Below are 15,463 nucleotides of genomic sequence, written 5' to 3' on the forward strand. Positions count from 1 at the left end.
CCTTTGACTCTCTTCCATTTTACAGGTGCACAAATACAGCAACAGGTTCCAAAAACCTCATAGCTTTCTTCAATTCTAAAATACACTTCCCTCCTCCTACATCCCATCCTTGCCCCCACAAACATCTTCACAAAACCCTCAAAGCTAATTCTTCAATACAACTGAATGACTTCCAATAGAATCTGTCTTACATCCATCAAGCAAATCAAATAGATTAGAAAACAAGAAACAAAAAACAAAGGAGTCTTCAACAAAAATGAATGCAATATCGGGAATAAATCAGTACCTGTCAGTAATAACTTCCAATATTAAGTGCCTCAACTCCTCAGTTAAAAGACACAGACTGGTAGACTGGATAAAAAAAATGAATCCAACAGTCTGTTGCATCCAAAAAAACTCATCTAGCCCAAAAAGATATTCATAGACTAAAAATCAAAGGATGGAAAACAGTATTTCATGCATCAGTGCCCCAAAATAAGCACAGGTAGCAAATTCACTCTCAGATAAAGTAAATATCAAGCTAAAATTGATCAGAAGAGACTGAGAAAGCCACTATATGCTAGATAAGGGGTCAATCCAACAGAAAGAGATAATAATTACAAATATATGTGCCCTGAAGACTGGAGTATCTGTCCTCATAAACACTACTGGATGTAACAGATCAAATACCAACAAAATTATAGTGGATGACCTCAGTAACCCACTTTCACAAAGAGATAGATCAACTAAACAAAAAATAAATACCAGAGCTGAACACATTTGAACAAATGAGCTTAAAAGATATCTACCAAGTGCTACTCTATAGCAGAATATACATCTTAACAGCACAAGTAACTTTCTCCAAAATAGGATCTACACTAGTCTACAAGGCCCGCTGAAATAAATACAAAAGAATCAAAATCACCTTGTGTTTTCTGTCAAATCATTGTGCATTGAAACTGGAAAGCAATCAGAGAAAATCATAGAAAATTTCTAAATACCTGGAAATTTAATAACACATTTCTCGATACCCTTAGAGTCACAGAAGAAATCAAGGAAGAAATTAAACAAGTCCTAAAATCAAACAACAATGCCAGTGGAGCACATCAGAACCGATGAAACACAATGAGAACAATCTTAAGAGGGACTCTTATTGCAATCATGCTAACATTATAAAAATAGAGTGAGCTGGGCTGGGGATTTAGCTCAGCGGCATAAGTGCCTGTCTTGAAAAGCAGGTAGTCGTGAGTTCGATCCCCAGTACCGATAAAAAGGAAAAAGACAAAAAAAAAAAAAATAGAGTGAGCTCAAATAACCTAATGATAAACCTCAAGATACTAAAATAAACAGCAACAATCCAAATCAAAATTCAAACTGAATTTAAGGAGAGAAATCATAAAGCTCAGACTGGAAGCTAGTGAAATTGACACTACAAAGTACAAAGAATCAATAAGTCAAAGAGCTGGATCTTTCAAAGAACAAAATAGATAAACCCTTAATTAATTTACCGAAAAAGAGAGAGAGAAAGGATTCATCAATGCAACTAGAAATGAAAAAGGCAAAATCATAACAATCATTGTATTCCAACAATAGTAATTGCTGTCTTCTAGATTTTACTATCTACTATCATTGCCATCAGGGAAACACAAATTAAACACTGTGATTTAATCTATACCAGAAAAAATGGCAATTATCAAGAAATCAGGTAATAACAAATGCTAGTATGGCTGTGGTGAAAAAAGAACCTTTATACATTGTTGATGGGACCATAAGCTAGTATAATCATTATGGAAATAAGTATGGAGATTTCTCAAAAAACTAAAAATAGAAATTCCATTTGGCCAAGCTATTCCTCTTCTACATATATTCCCAGAAGAACTAAAGATATTGTATTACAGAAACACATTCGTACTAGTGTTTATTGCAGAATAATTCATTTTTATCCTGAAAATAGTATGCCCATCAACAAATAAATGTGTAAAGAAAATGTATCTATATGTAATGGAATACTACTCAGCTATAAAAAAGATAAATTTGAGACATATGTTGGAAAAATGGATTCATCAGAAATGTTAAGTAAAATAAAACACAAATTTAAATACTATATGATTTTTCTCACTTAAATACAAAGTACAAGTAAAGAACAAATAAAAGATTAATAAAAAGACTCAGGGAGACAGGTCTTTTTGTAAATTGGAAAAGATCTGAGAGGCTGAAGGAGAGAGGAGAGTTAGTGAAAGAGTATGTGAATAGATTTACAATGTATCATGTACATGTACCAAATACCTACAGTGATTGTAATCATTGTATGTCATAAACCTGAACTAAAATAATAACAGCTATTGTAAAAATGGGGAAAAGGAATCTAGAGATACGAGGGAGGTGGATGGGGAGGGAATGGGAATAAAATGAATTTTAAAATGTTTTACATAGTGCTGGGCATGGTAGCGCACACCTGTAATCCCAGCGCTTTAGAGGCTGTGAGACAGGCAAATTCTTGTGAGTTCAACACCAGCCTAGGCTACAAAGTGAGTTAAAGGCCAGCTTGACCCTGTCTCAAAAAGACAAAAAAAAATTTACAGGCTGATCAAGATAAACATTCAAGTGAACATAAAATCAAATAAAAGATTCTGAAGAGAGGAACTATCCTGTCTACCATAAAACCTCTCACATTTAAAATGTTTTAAGGATTAAACAATAAGTGTAACTCTAAAATATAACTAAGTCTTTGAAAAACATTTTTATTTTTAGAAGCATAATTGCTACAATGTTCAGTGTATAAACTCAGATATACAGGGAATAAAATATTCAGTTTTTTAAAAACAGTCTCTATTCCTCAGGACTGGCAAGAAATTCAGTCTGCACAGCCCCCTGTATGCACAGAGCCATGTAGTATCAAAGTTTGGGTGAGGTATATGAGAGCGAGAACTAAACCCTTGAATCATCAGCTACACTGGTTTGTTATGCTCATTGTCACAGCTCCTCAGGCAGCCCCTGTAGGATTTTGCCATGTTTCCAAGATTTTACAAAAGCACATCAACAAGGTGGTACCTGTTTCTCCTGGCTCCATCTGATCTCAGATATTCATGTACTGAAAAATCTAATCCTTTCTGTCTTTTTGCAGTTTTGCTAAAGAATTTGACTTCTGCTATCTGCCTGGTAAAATTCCTTAAAGAAGTAAAATACCATGGATTTAGCTATCTACTTTGAATTTTTATATTAATTTCAACAGAAGAGGATAAAATACACTGAACAAATACAAATTATGTCTCAAAAAGCTATCCTATGATACAGGCATGTTAGCCTCTAGATTGGTTAACAAACCTCTCAATACAGCCTCTGCTCCACGTTTCCTCAGTTGCCCACCTAGCAGGTCAAGAGTCCCTACGAAGCACTTTTGAACAAGATCTTTAAAAAGTGTATCAGCTTTTGGCTTCTCAGACACTACTAGAGTAGTGTGAAAAAACCTTGCAAAGTATAATTTTTAGAGACAAGAGGATTTTCTTCCCAGTGAAACTGTGCAGGTTATTTCTTAGGCAGTGCTTATCATTTTACAAAGCTGGATAACCAACCACTTTTTATGCCTTTTTTTATATTTAGACATTGTTGAGAAAAGGAAAAGCAAAAAGAGGAGATTGCTTATAGATCCAGTCAAGGAGATCAGTAGCAAAACTATGTATAAACAGCTTACTTCCTTTTCCGACACACTCATGGTTTTAGAACTTGCACCTCCTACCCAGAGATTAATGATGTGGAAGAAGAAGGGAGGAGTGGACATTCTTCTGTCAACTGCTGCCCAGGATTTGATTCATGGCGAACTGAAAGTGGTAATAGTTTTTCTCCGTTTGAGTGCAATGTTTGTTTATGAATAAAACTATACGTATGCAATAGAATTTGAACTTGAGAAAAAGATAACCATTCATAAGTTAATGGGTTATATGAATGATAGTTTTCACTTTGTAGTATGTGTATAAGCTTTATTGAACTGATACGAAAATGAGAAATAAAATTGTGTATTTTCACAGTTGTTTACAAAATGCTTTCTGTCTTCTGGCTTTAAATTTCGAGGAAAATTGATACAGAAGGAATCAGTAAAGGAAGAACTGGAAAGACAAAACGGAGTAGGTGAGACTTCCTGATTCTGTTGGTGTTAAGAAGAATGACGGGGAAACAAAAGTATCATTTTACTTTTCAGAGTGGAAATGGAATCTAATTTACTATTTTCAAATATAAATTCTGTCTCTAGAGTATTTGAACTTAGTTACTTCAATATTTTATTTTTCTGTTTTTCAGATTCATTTTTGTCTGAAAGACTTCATTAAAACGATGAAATTACTTATACTATATAGACCATTATTTTTTCTTTTCTCACCTTCCCTGTTTTCAAAGTCAGTACTCACAAGCCACTAAAAAAGAAAATGTTCATATCTAACAGGATAATATTCTGCTTTAAAACAACTAACATGGGGCTGGGGTTTTAGCTCAGTGGCATAAGTGCCTGCCTGGCAAGTGGGAGGTCAACTAACATGAAAATTCACAAGGATTACAATACAATTAACCTGAGACATAGATATTACTATTTATCCATAGAGTATTTACAATTGTAAATTGTTACAATATTTTTGTAACAATTACAAGGTAGTAATAAAACCAGCTTTTGTGGTGAATGGGTAGAAGTAATAAAGACAAATGGGGGAACCAGAAGATTAATCTGTGAGAATTAGGGGAGCCATAAGACAATTTGTACACCCTTTGCTTCAGTTCTGGGATCCCAAGCTGTCTATCAGAGAAGTATGCTTTTATAACAAAAATATCCCGATTCATGTTTAAAAGGTATCTTTCTGAAACATTCTTTTCTTCCTTGATAATTCAGAGATCTCCATGATAGAAGAGCCAAATGCCCAGCAAGGGTTAAGTCATCCCCAGATTTGGAAGGATACAATTGATGAATTTAAGAGTAGCTCTAATGAAGATATAAATAAAAATAGTAACTCTGAGGTAAGTTAAGCAGAGAATCATAAAAATGTTTTTTCTGACACAGCTTTGGTGAAAGAATTTATCTTTTCACTTTTATTGATCATATTTCTTCTATCACTCTACATTTTCTTTAGTAAGTAGCACAACAACAGGGAAAAATATTTTCATTTGTGAGAATATTCTCTAAAAGTTTAGGATAGTGAATCACAAGATAAAGTAATTTGACACTGATATAGTGTTTTTCACAATATGTTAAATGAATCATTGTCTAACCTTGAAACTGGCTGTATCCTGAGAACTGTATTAGGCCTCATTTTCAATGTGTCATGGAATATTTTTGGACTCTACCCTGTTTTGTTTCTTAGCATAGCTTCACCCTTCCTGCCACTAATATATTTTAGGTCTTCAGTTATCTTGACCTTGAATCTGAAAAGTTAATGATCTGCAACAAAACAAATTATCAAACTTTTTATTTGAAAATATAATCTTCATTTGACAAACAGCTATTTAAAAATACAAATAGAAACAATACACTTTAACATATTTTCTCAGTTGTCACTTCATTGGTTGTATAAATGTAAGTATTATCATACTAGATAAAATAAACTAGTGCTTTTCTAATCTATTCCATCATCACTGTATTTTGATAACCACTCAGGGAGTTCAAAATTAATCCACAGTGAAACCAAATACTTTGGAAGGAAAGAGTTTCACAATGCGTTAAAGCAGGATATATTTTACTAAATCTTTGATAGTACAATGAATGTAATCTGCTGGGTTGCTGGTACTATATGCCTCACCTCAGGCTCAGGTATTTCTTATAATATACCTACAGAAAAATATGATTAGACACATGTTTAGATTATGATGTGTGGAAGGAAAATATAAGCACAGTTATTGTAGACATAGTTGTAATATAATTTTCCCATATGCTTGAAGTAGAAAGAAGCAATTGATTTACCTGTTACTCTTTTTTTACCCTATGCTGTGTTTTAACCTTCAATTCCATTCTTAAGTTGTTTCCAAAATGGTGAACAAATGTGAAATATAGTTGATGTACGTGTGAAAGAACAATCAATTTGGACAGGAAAACACTGATTCTGAGCAATCATTTTCAAATCATCATGAACCAGAATTTTTATAATAGTAACTACATAATTGAGAGTCTTTAAAATGTAGGCTATACATAAAAAGTAAAACAATGATAAATCTACAAATATGTATAATAAAGAATAAAATACAGTTTTTTATATTGACTAAAATTTTAAAGAGCTGAGGTTAACAGTCAAGTAACCTATGTTAGAGAAAACTTTTTTTTTTTTCATACCGGGGATCAAACACATGACCTTGCCTTTGCCAAGCAGGCACTTATACCTCCAGCCCCTGTTAGAGGAAACTCTTAACCAAGATAGGCGATGGCAGCTGGGGAAAGAAGCTTGATTATGCTTCGAAGATGAAAAGGAATCAACAGCTTTTATAATGGGGAAAAGGGGAGGAGATGATGGGGAGTGGCTAATTTCTGAATTTCCTTCCTCCTTTATGTCTTTACTCCTTTTTCAGAGGACACGATTTTTTCTTCCCTGTTGCCAATGACAGCTCCAGCAGTGGTGTCTGAATTCCTGTCATGGCCTTAGAAAGGGATATTGATATCCCTTCCCTTACTCTCTCTCCCTCTGCCTGACCATTGCCAGTCTTTTTCCTCTGCCATCTGGTACTGGCTTGAGGGAGCTAGGACTAGATAAAAGACTTCAAAGGAAAATGATCTCAGCAGTTAGAAAGACTTGTGTCACAGGTCTGAAGTGGAGGAGGAAATAGGAAGGAAAAGGATGGAAAGGAAGAAGGGAAGGATCTACACATTCTTTATTTGCGGGAAGCATATAGAGGAAAGAAATGTTTAAGTGAGGAACTACTGACCTGGGATATTTTAGAAGTAATATTTTGAGAATATAATAGCATCTTAAATTAGTTTGAGAAATGAGAATTCATTCATATTATTAAAGGATTAACAAAATTAGATTGTATAACCACTAGCAGAATTACTTATCTTTCTCTAATTTTCTTTAGCAGGATATTACTGAAGTGACTCCTCCAGCTGCTGAAGAATCATCTATAAAGAATGATTTGGTCCAAGAACATTTTCCAGTTAAAATGGTAAATACATGGGGGGATATTCTTAAAAACTGTTCCTAATATTGAATATTTTATTTATCTAAAATTTAGTTTTTAGGACCAGGGATATAGCTCAGCAGCACAGTGGCTGCCTGGAAATCATGAGGTTGTAAATTCGATTACTGTTACCAAAAAAATAATAAATAAAATTTAGTTTTTAGAACTGTCATGTAATGTTCTAAAATTATAATTTAAATTTTTAGTCTCAATAGAGATGTTTGTGAATACTTTGGTAAAACATTCAGAATTTTACTTTTTTTGTCTTTATTTTAAAACTTCAAATAATTTTTTAAAAATGCGTAGAACTTTTATACTTATCAAAGGTAATGATAGGTTTTTAAAAGTTGAGAATTACTGTTTCAAAATTTTTAAAACACTTATAAAATATGTAGAGAGTTAGGCATGGTTGTATCTAAGCACTCAGGAGGCTGAGGCATAAGGTCAGCCTGTGAGTTTAAGGTCAGCCCAAGCTCCATGGTGAGTTCAAGCCTGGCCTGGACTACAATAGTGAAACCCTGTCTCAGAAAGAAAAATGTTGCTAGAGAAACCATGCTTACTAGGGATTTAGCCTAGGCAGTGATGGTGAACCGTGAACCTTTCAGAACTTTCAGTGATACAAACATCTGACTGTGGTGCGCATGCCATAGGTTTCCCACCATCAGTCCAGGACATCTGAAATTTTATTTACAAAATGGTGTGAGTATTTTTCCTTAGAAATTAGAAAAAGAAAAAATGGTCTGCTCAAAGGACCACATGTTGATAGCAAAGCCAAAAGTAAATTCTGACTAGCCTGACTCCCTGTGTGTTACTGCCTTGTTTTTCCATTCCTTATCATAGAGAACTGAAAACCTGTTTAAGACTGTAAGGAATTTTAGCAAAAGTTTTCAAAGCAAATAATATCAAGACCCTTTTTAATGCCTGATATTAATTTGTTTTTAAATAAGTCAGGTTTATAATGAGTTATAAGACAATGAGATTGTTTTTCTCATTATGGAATACAGACAGAATTCTTTGGATAATCTAAGAATAAATGATCTGCACTTTTTACCTGAAACATTCGTACAGCTGAGCCATAAGTGAGTTGATTCATTTTTGCATTCTCTTTGCTTTCATTGGCACTGGTTGTTTTCACATGTGGTCCAGCAAACCACAATGTAGCACAAGTTCAGCTGTTTTAAAAATCCTCTGGGCTTTACACACAATGGCTTCAGTTGTAGGGTATCCAAACAGATCAAATGGACAGGAATTAGCAAAACACACAGGCTATTCTGAATGTTTTTCTGGTTAGTTGCACATTATAGGTGAAGCTACTATTTCATGGATCTTCAACAGATTTTTACATTTCAGAAATAACATTTGTGTACTTGACAATAATGTAACTATGTTAGTACATTAATTTATCCAAGGACATACCAGAAGAGAACAAGCATACATAGTAGCTGGGTAGATTTTAGAAAACTCTTTAGGAAAAAAAGTGGCCATATTTTCAAATCACTCTGGACATAGATGTAGTTTAGGCAGGACCATGCTGTGTAGCCAGTCCTGAAAGTAGGTATTGCTGGTAGGAATGAGGGCTCAACCAGTTCCTGGACTGAGTCAGAAAGATTGTGTTAGCCTCAAATGATTTAAAATATGAGGCAGAATATTTTAGAAATTTCTGAAATCATCTAGGACATGAAATCAAAAGTGTTTTGAGGATGTGTCTGGGTTCCAGAGCTGTCAATGAAGCTAACAGAGGACATGTGATAAGGGTGATTCAGGTACTGTTGGTCAGAGCCAGCCTAGAAAAAAAATGGTAAAGTAGGTCAGCTCTGTGCAACTTCCTTCTCCCAGCCTTTTGTAAGCTGCTATTCTATCAGATTCATCACCTTTCCTCTGCCCATTGTCTGTTCTCAGCTCATAAAAGTGTTAGTAGAACTACAGTGAGTTCTTGTAAAGAGATTTCAACTTTACGATTTTAAATATTAAGATACAGTGGTTAAGATTTTAAGACTGAATAGAATGAGTCTGTTCAGGTAACATTACAGGCAGTGGGTTAACCTTTTCTGGACAAGATATGAAAGGTTTCTAACCCAACTCACATACTGCTAACATTATTTTTAATGTTATTTTTAGAGTTTCCGTTATAGCCACGTAAGTTCAGATAACTTGATTTTTTTTTCTGTAGCTTTATATCTATTTCTGTCAGCTGAGTTCAGATTCACCAGAAAAAGAATAGATTTACCTAAAAGGGCTTGTCTTTCCCAAGTTTACTTTTCAGAATACATAAGGATATAGTGCTCTGGGATGCATAACAATAAGATTGCTGAATCTCCTACTTTGAATTTACTTATTAGTGATTAGTCTGGGAAGTGTATATCTAATGCTGCACAGGTGATGTATATTTGTGTTAGTCTCACTCTCCCTGTTATCAGATGATAAGGTCTTTGTTTGGTAGACTGAGTCATGACTGTGTTTCCTTTAGTGGCTAACACTATGCCTGGCACATAATTAATATAAAATTTGCTTAAAGTGCTGGGAATTTAGCTCAGTGGCATGTACCTGCCTCACAAACGTGAGGTCATGAGTTTGATTCCTAGTACCAAAGTAAATAAATAAATATTTGCTTAAATTAAATGTTTTATTTATCAATCATTTAACAGGAGGCATTGGTGAATGAACAAAGTAATGAAGCTGAGAGATGGAGTGAAAGATTATTTCAAGTGTTAAATAGTTTACAGGTAAGATGGTAGGGTTTATCACTCTTTATTTTAAAAATAAATAAAATATTGAATTCAATTATATAGACATTTATGAAGACAAATCAATCTTTCATTATTTTGTGGTAGCCAAATTTTACTAACTAAAGATGATTTTGTATGGTATACTTTGGGCTATATATAGAAGTTTTGGTCCCTGCATATTCTAGTCAACTCAGCCTACATTAATGGCCCAGGCATGTGTTGTGCATCCCACTCTTGGTTTTAGCAATGTAACAACTAATTCTAAATATAAAACTAAGTTATAATAGTTTATGAGTGATAAATCAGATAATTTTCACATTTAATTTGTATTTTTATCAAAATAAGAGATATAGGTTCAATAGTACTGTACTATAAGTCTTAAAAAGGAACAATAGAAGTCTTTTGTTCTACACTTCTTATGCCAAAGTCTTCATCATTGGAAGCAACTTTATTAAGCTGTTTTGTATTTATAGCTATATGTTTAACTGATATATTTTACAGGTCTTTCCTGATACTTCGGCTTCTATTGACTTTTTTGACAGAATGTGAAAATTTAGTCATGCTCCCCATTATAATACATTTTTTTTTAGTTTTTTTTTTTAAATCAGTACAGGGGATTGAACTAACGACCGCCTACTTGCAAGGCAGGTGCTTATGCCGCTGAGCTAAATCCCCAGCCCCAACAATACATTTTTAACATTGTGTTCTGTATTTGTGATGTAGGTTTATTTGTGAGAAAAAAAATATATTTGGTTTTAAAAAGAAGTTTATTTTTCTCTCATAAAAAATCTAATCTAGTATGCAGCTATGCAAACAAAGTTATCAGTGACTACTTTCTCTTTCTTGCTTTCCTTATCCCCCAAATCCAAAATGTGTCATTATCCAATATGTCTGTATTGCAATTTGCAACAAAGCTTTCTTTAATCTTGGATATAACCCAGAAATTTTGTGTGGCACTTTTAACATTCACCAGCACTTACCTTGTATTCCTCTGTCTAGAAATAAGAGTTCTACTTTAGCAACCTTAGGCCCAGCTAATAATTCTACTGCTGTGGAAGAAGAAAATGGATATTAAGAGACAGCTAGCACTTTGCACAAAGATTATGTAAAAAACTACCTCAAACTGAAGCTTCATAGTGTTATTACATTTCTTATAAACTTCATGAGCTGTTTTTGTTACTTGAATTATTCTTTACCTCATTTCTTGCACTTATTGAATGTCTCTGTATATCCATCCTTAATTATTTTCCAAAATTTTCGATAGTATAGTAAAATTCCCCTTAAGTCTATGTATATATCAATTAATCCATCAGTTTCATTTTTTTCCTTAGAGATAACCTTCTTAGAGCTAATCATCTTGTTCTAATCCAAACTACTTGCTCTTTAAATCATCTCCCCAGCTTCTATCCTGGGACATTCTTTTAACATAAACATGAAAATATCCCTGTTCCTTCTTAGTTCCTCTGTTTCTTGGTGTTTTGATTTTCTTTTATCTTAAAATTTTCATGTTTAATATTATCTCATAACCTGAAATTTTCTTTAATTTACCTTGAATTTTATTGGTTGTCTCTGGACGTAAGTTAGAAATAATTTATTTCTGATGTTGAAAGCCATTTAATATTTCTGGGTTTCTTTTGTTGTTACTGAAAAATCAGGTTCTGCCTTTGTTAATGATTCTTTATAAATGATCCTTGCTTTCTCCCTGAAAGTTTTTTGATTCTTTCTTTATCTTTAGGGTTCTGAAATTTCATGATTGTGTATTTTTTTTAAAATGTATTATGCTGAGCATATAGTGTATTCTTTTAATGACATATTCTATTCCTTACCTCCTAGGAATTTTTTGGAAGTCCTCTTGGTTTATCTGTTCTCTCATCTTGATGGGTCTCTAAGTCAGATAATGAATCTCCTAAATTGCTCTTTCAATTTTGAAAATATCTTTATCTCCAGTTTTAATTTAGTTTGTTTTTGTATTTTTCTATTTACTAGAAAATGTCCTTAACTTTTGCTCTTTATAAAATTTTTATTTTTGCTTTCACCTTTTTGTTTTCCAGTAGTTGCTTTTTATGTTAGTTTTTAAAATTTATTAGCTATTTTTTGTTTCATGAAGTCCTATCCTTTTAAAATAATTATTTGATTAAAAACTTTTTGTTGCCAGGCATTACATACCTGTAATCCCAGCACTCTGGGAGGCTGAGACAGAGGGTCTCAATTTCAAGTCTAGTCTAGGCAATGTAGCAATTTTGTGGGGCCCTGTCTCAAAATAAAAAAGATGGAGTATGTAGCTCAATGCAAATTCCAGTACCATAAAAAAAAAGAATCTGTGTTAAGGTATGGTTAAAACAAAATGAATTATGCATGTTTAAAGTACAATGTACAGTGAGATATCTTTTTTATTAAGTGTATTAGTACATTTAAAAATACATAATGATCATTTTCATCACAGGGAACTTGTACTCATACATGTATGAGATAAATATCACTACACTCAGGATAATGAACATATCTAAAACCCCAAAAGCTTCCTTGTGTACTTTGATGGTCCCTTGGACTGTCCTTCCCACTGTCTTCCTTTATTGTCAAGCAAACACTTACCTGTCTTCTTTTGCTATCATCTTAATCACTTTTCATGGATGCAGTGAAAAAACTTTTCTTAACTTTAGAAGTTACAACTTCCTTCTGCTCTCTGTAGTCTTTCAGTGATTCTATTGAATGTATCTTTTTACTCTTTATTGTTAGAGATTCAGCTGTCTGAAGGAGCTTTGGTTATCTGTTTTTATTTAAAACTGAGACACTAAACCACCAATTTTGGAAGTTATATGCCCAAGGGCATGGCTTGTATATAGTCTTGTGACTTTAACAGTGAGTTAACTGGGTGGTGCCCTTTCTCCAGATATCACCTTCTAAAGCCTTTTTTTTTTTCTTTTCAGTAGTCAAATTTTCTTAGAGCATTCTTTTCATCTGCTACCTAGGAGATATATGCAGATACCCGTGGTTCAGGAATCAAAAAGAAGTGAGGGAAAGATTAGTTGTTTCACTGTGCAGGTGCGGAACATCACGTAATCTCTTTGTTTGTGGTAGGATACTTTTCATTACCCATCTACAGTGCCAGTGTCCCAAGTCCAGAGCTTCAGTGGTTAGTACCTCCAGAAAGATGCCTTCTTACCTGCTGCTGCTATGCGTCATGGTCTCTGGCTCCTGGAGGTTGTGGAGTGGACGGAGGATCTAACTTCCTTAAGTCTCAAGGAATTCTGTTTCAGTCTCATCTCTAGCTTATGGGCATTCTCATGTCTCTAGCTCCTGAATTTCCTGAGTTGGCTTGATTTTTGATGGCTTTGATTTCCTCCCTGTTGATATTTAGGTTTTAGCGTTCTCTCCTCTGATAAGTCAGTCATGTCTTCCATTTTCTTTATCTCTTTCATTTGTCATTTTTTATTCATTTACTCTGTCTATTCTCAAGGGTTTCCAAGGGAAACACAAATAAGCATGTGTGTTCATCTTGCATATTTGTCCCTTCACGGTTTTTCAAGAGAATTCTTAAAACTGAAAAAGCTGTTTCCACTCTCTCCCAGGGTAAAAAACTATCAAATTCACTTCTTGTCACACAAGGGAGGGAATAAATGAAGGCTGAGTATACAGTCTCAGAAAGGCTCCTAACTCGGCCACAATTTTGATTAAGATAAGCCACAATGAAGTATTCATTTATTAATCTGTTAAGTATTATAGACTGGCAAAAAGTTACAGTATTTCTAAAGGTACTTATCAACTATCCAAAGAATTTGATACTGAAAGGGATACTGGCCAGTGTTCACTATAATATTTCTAACTAAAAACTATACTTCTGTAGGAAGCTGATTCCAAGTCTTAGTCTTTATGAAAGCAGTTATCTTCACCCATAATTACTTTATTGTGCCTTATTTCTAATAGGTATATAGGTGCTCTTTGATGATTCCAATATCTTTTTAGTCTGTACAAAGAAACTGGGAGTGTTTAGTTGTATTCCCTTGCCACTAAAATGTACAAATGTCCTCCATTTACCACTAGTATTCTTACAGTCATCCTAGTACTTTTGAGAAGCCTGATAAACTGACTTCCAATGTCCTGTAGAATTTTTCTACCTGTAAGTTGAAACTTACTGCACTTTTCATAGAAGGAATTTATTTCAACATCAACTTTTTAAAGACTTAACTTTTATATAACACATTATGAATTTGTATAACATTTTAGGGCTCTTTTGCCTGCGTTTTTTTTCAATGAACCAAGCTTGTGCTTAGTAATCTATTGTTGTTTATATTTGTCCATTGAAGTATATCATAATCACTTATCCAAAACCTCAATGTTTTGGGCTGGAGATTTAGCTCAGCGGCATAAGCACCTGCCTTGCAAGTGCACAGTTGTGAGTTTGATCTCCAGTACCAATAAAAAAAAAAAAAAGAAGAGGAAAACCTCAATATTTTGTTGTTCATAATGCATCCATAGCCTGCTTTGCTTCTAATGATTTTGTTTCCCTTCCTTTCTCCCTTTCCCAACTATTTTCCCCAGGAATCTAACAGGATGGGAATGCAGTCCTTTAGTCTGAAGAAATTCTGCAGAAATAGTAACCGAAAACAAGCTGCTGCCAATTTTTATAGCTTTCTTATGCTTAAAAAACAGCGGGTTATTGAGCTGAGTCAGAGTGTTCCCTATGCAGACATTATAGCTACAGTGGGGCCAATGTTCCATAAAATGTGAAGGAAATACAGAACATGCAGGTTTATGCTGTCACAGGTATTTCTGTACAGATGATTCCATTTAATGCAGAAACCTTCTGGAAGCAGCTGAAGGTCTGATTTGTTTCATAGGTAGGCTGACCTCATGTGCCTCTCTGTTCAGAATACTCATAGCCAGAATTGGAAATCTATCTGCTTACAGAAATATTGATTATAGCTAGGTAATTTTTAAAACTCAGCTTATTTGAAGGTATAGCCTTTATCATTTCCCTAGTTTGAATGTAGCATTTAGAATACATTTTTTAAAACATTGTAAGCCTTTGAGAGACATTCAAGGATGTTTTTTAAAAGACTATTTTATGTTGGATTGTTTATTCAAATTGTATGGAGTTAATGAATATTAATGCTTATTCCTTGACAATAATTTATTTGATTATAATATATGTCATCTTTGATATGACCTAGAGTCATAGTTTTTCATCTGATATCTTAATTGAAGAGTTATAAAATTCATCTTTGTCTTAAATCATCTACCTGGCTGTTAGCCTATTTATAGGTCATTTGAATCTTTTATTTGCTATTTATTGTTAAATTATTATAACCATTTCATATATTAGATTATTATAACCACCATTAATGTCTCAATAAAATTAAATATACTTTTTTACATTAAAAAATTATTAGACACTTGAGCGGCTTGTTGTCTGAAGTTATAATGAGCAAAAATTGCTAAAACAGGAGTTTTTGTACTTGGTATTTACTGAGCATGTTTAACATTAAAGCCATTACTTTTTCTTAGTTTAATTTGAATTATATTTTCGTATATGCTCTGTGAGCTCCATAAAATGAAGCCTATACTACCCTTTGAAACATTGTATTTGGAATTATACATATAACTAAATTCTAAAT

The 15,463-nt window shown here is 33.6% G+C and overlaps 1 protein-coding gene across 1 annotated transcript in view; it reads left to right on the top strand.

Annotated features, from left to right (window-relative positions):
• Rad21l1 (RAD21 cohesin complex component like 1) overlaps positions 1-14,914 on the top strand; it is a 28,519-nt gene extending 13,605 nt beyond the window's left edge. The window contains exons 9-14 of the mRNA XM_013159686.3: positions 3,580-3,806; positions 4,005-4,104; positions 4,853-4,977; positions 7,021-7,107; positions 9,768-9,845; positions 14,388-14,914. Coding sequence (XP_013015140.1) covers positions 3,580-3,806; positions 4,005-4,104; positions 4,853-4,977; positions 7,021-7,107; positions 9,768-9,845; positions 14,388-14,576 — 806 coding nt within the window. The 3' untranslated portion in view covers positions 14,577-14,914. The remainder of the gene's footprint in view (positions 1-3,579; positions 3,807-4,004; positions 4,105-4,852; positions 4,978-7,020; positions 7,108-9,767; positions 9,846-14,387) is intronic.
• Positions 14,915-15,463: the final 549 nt, after the last annotated feature.

The sequence above is a fragment of the Cavia porcellus genome, unplaced genomic scaffold (assembly GCF_034190915.1).
Source record: "Cavia porcellus strain 051 isolate PalLab524CR breed Dunkin Hartley unplaced genomic scaffold, mCavPor4.1 scaffold_5, whole genome shotgun sequence".
In the NCBI taxonomy this organism is placed as follows: domain Eukaryota; kingdom Metazoa; phylum Chordata; class Mammalia; order Rodentia; family Caviidae; genus Cavia; species Cavia porcellus.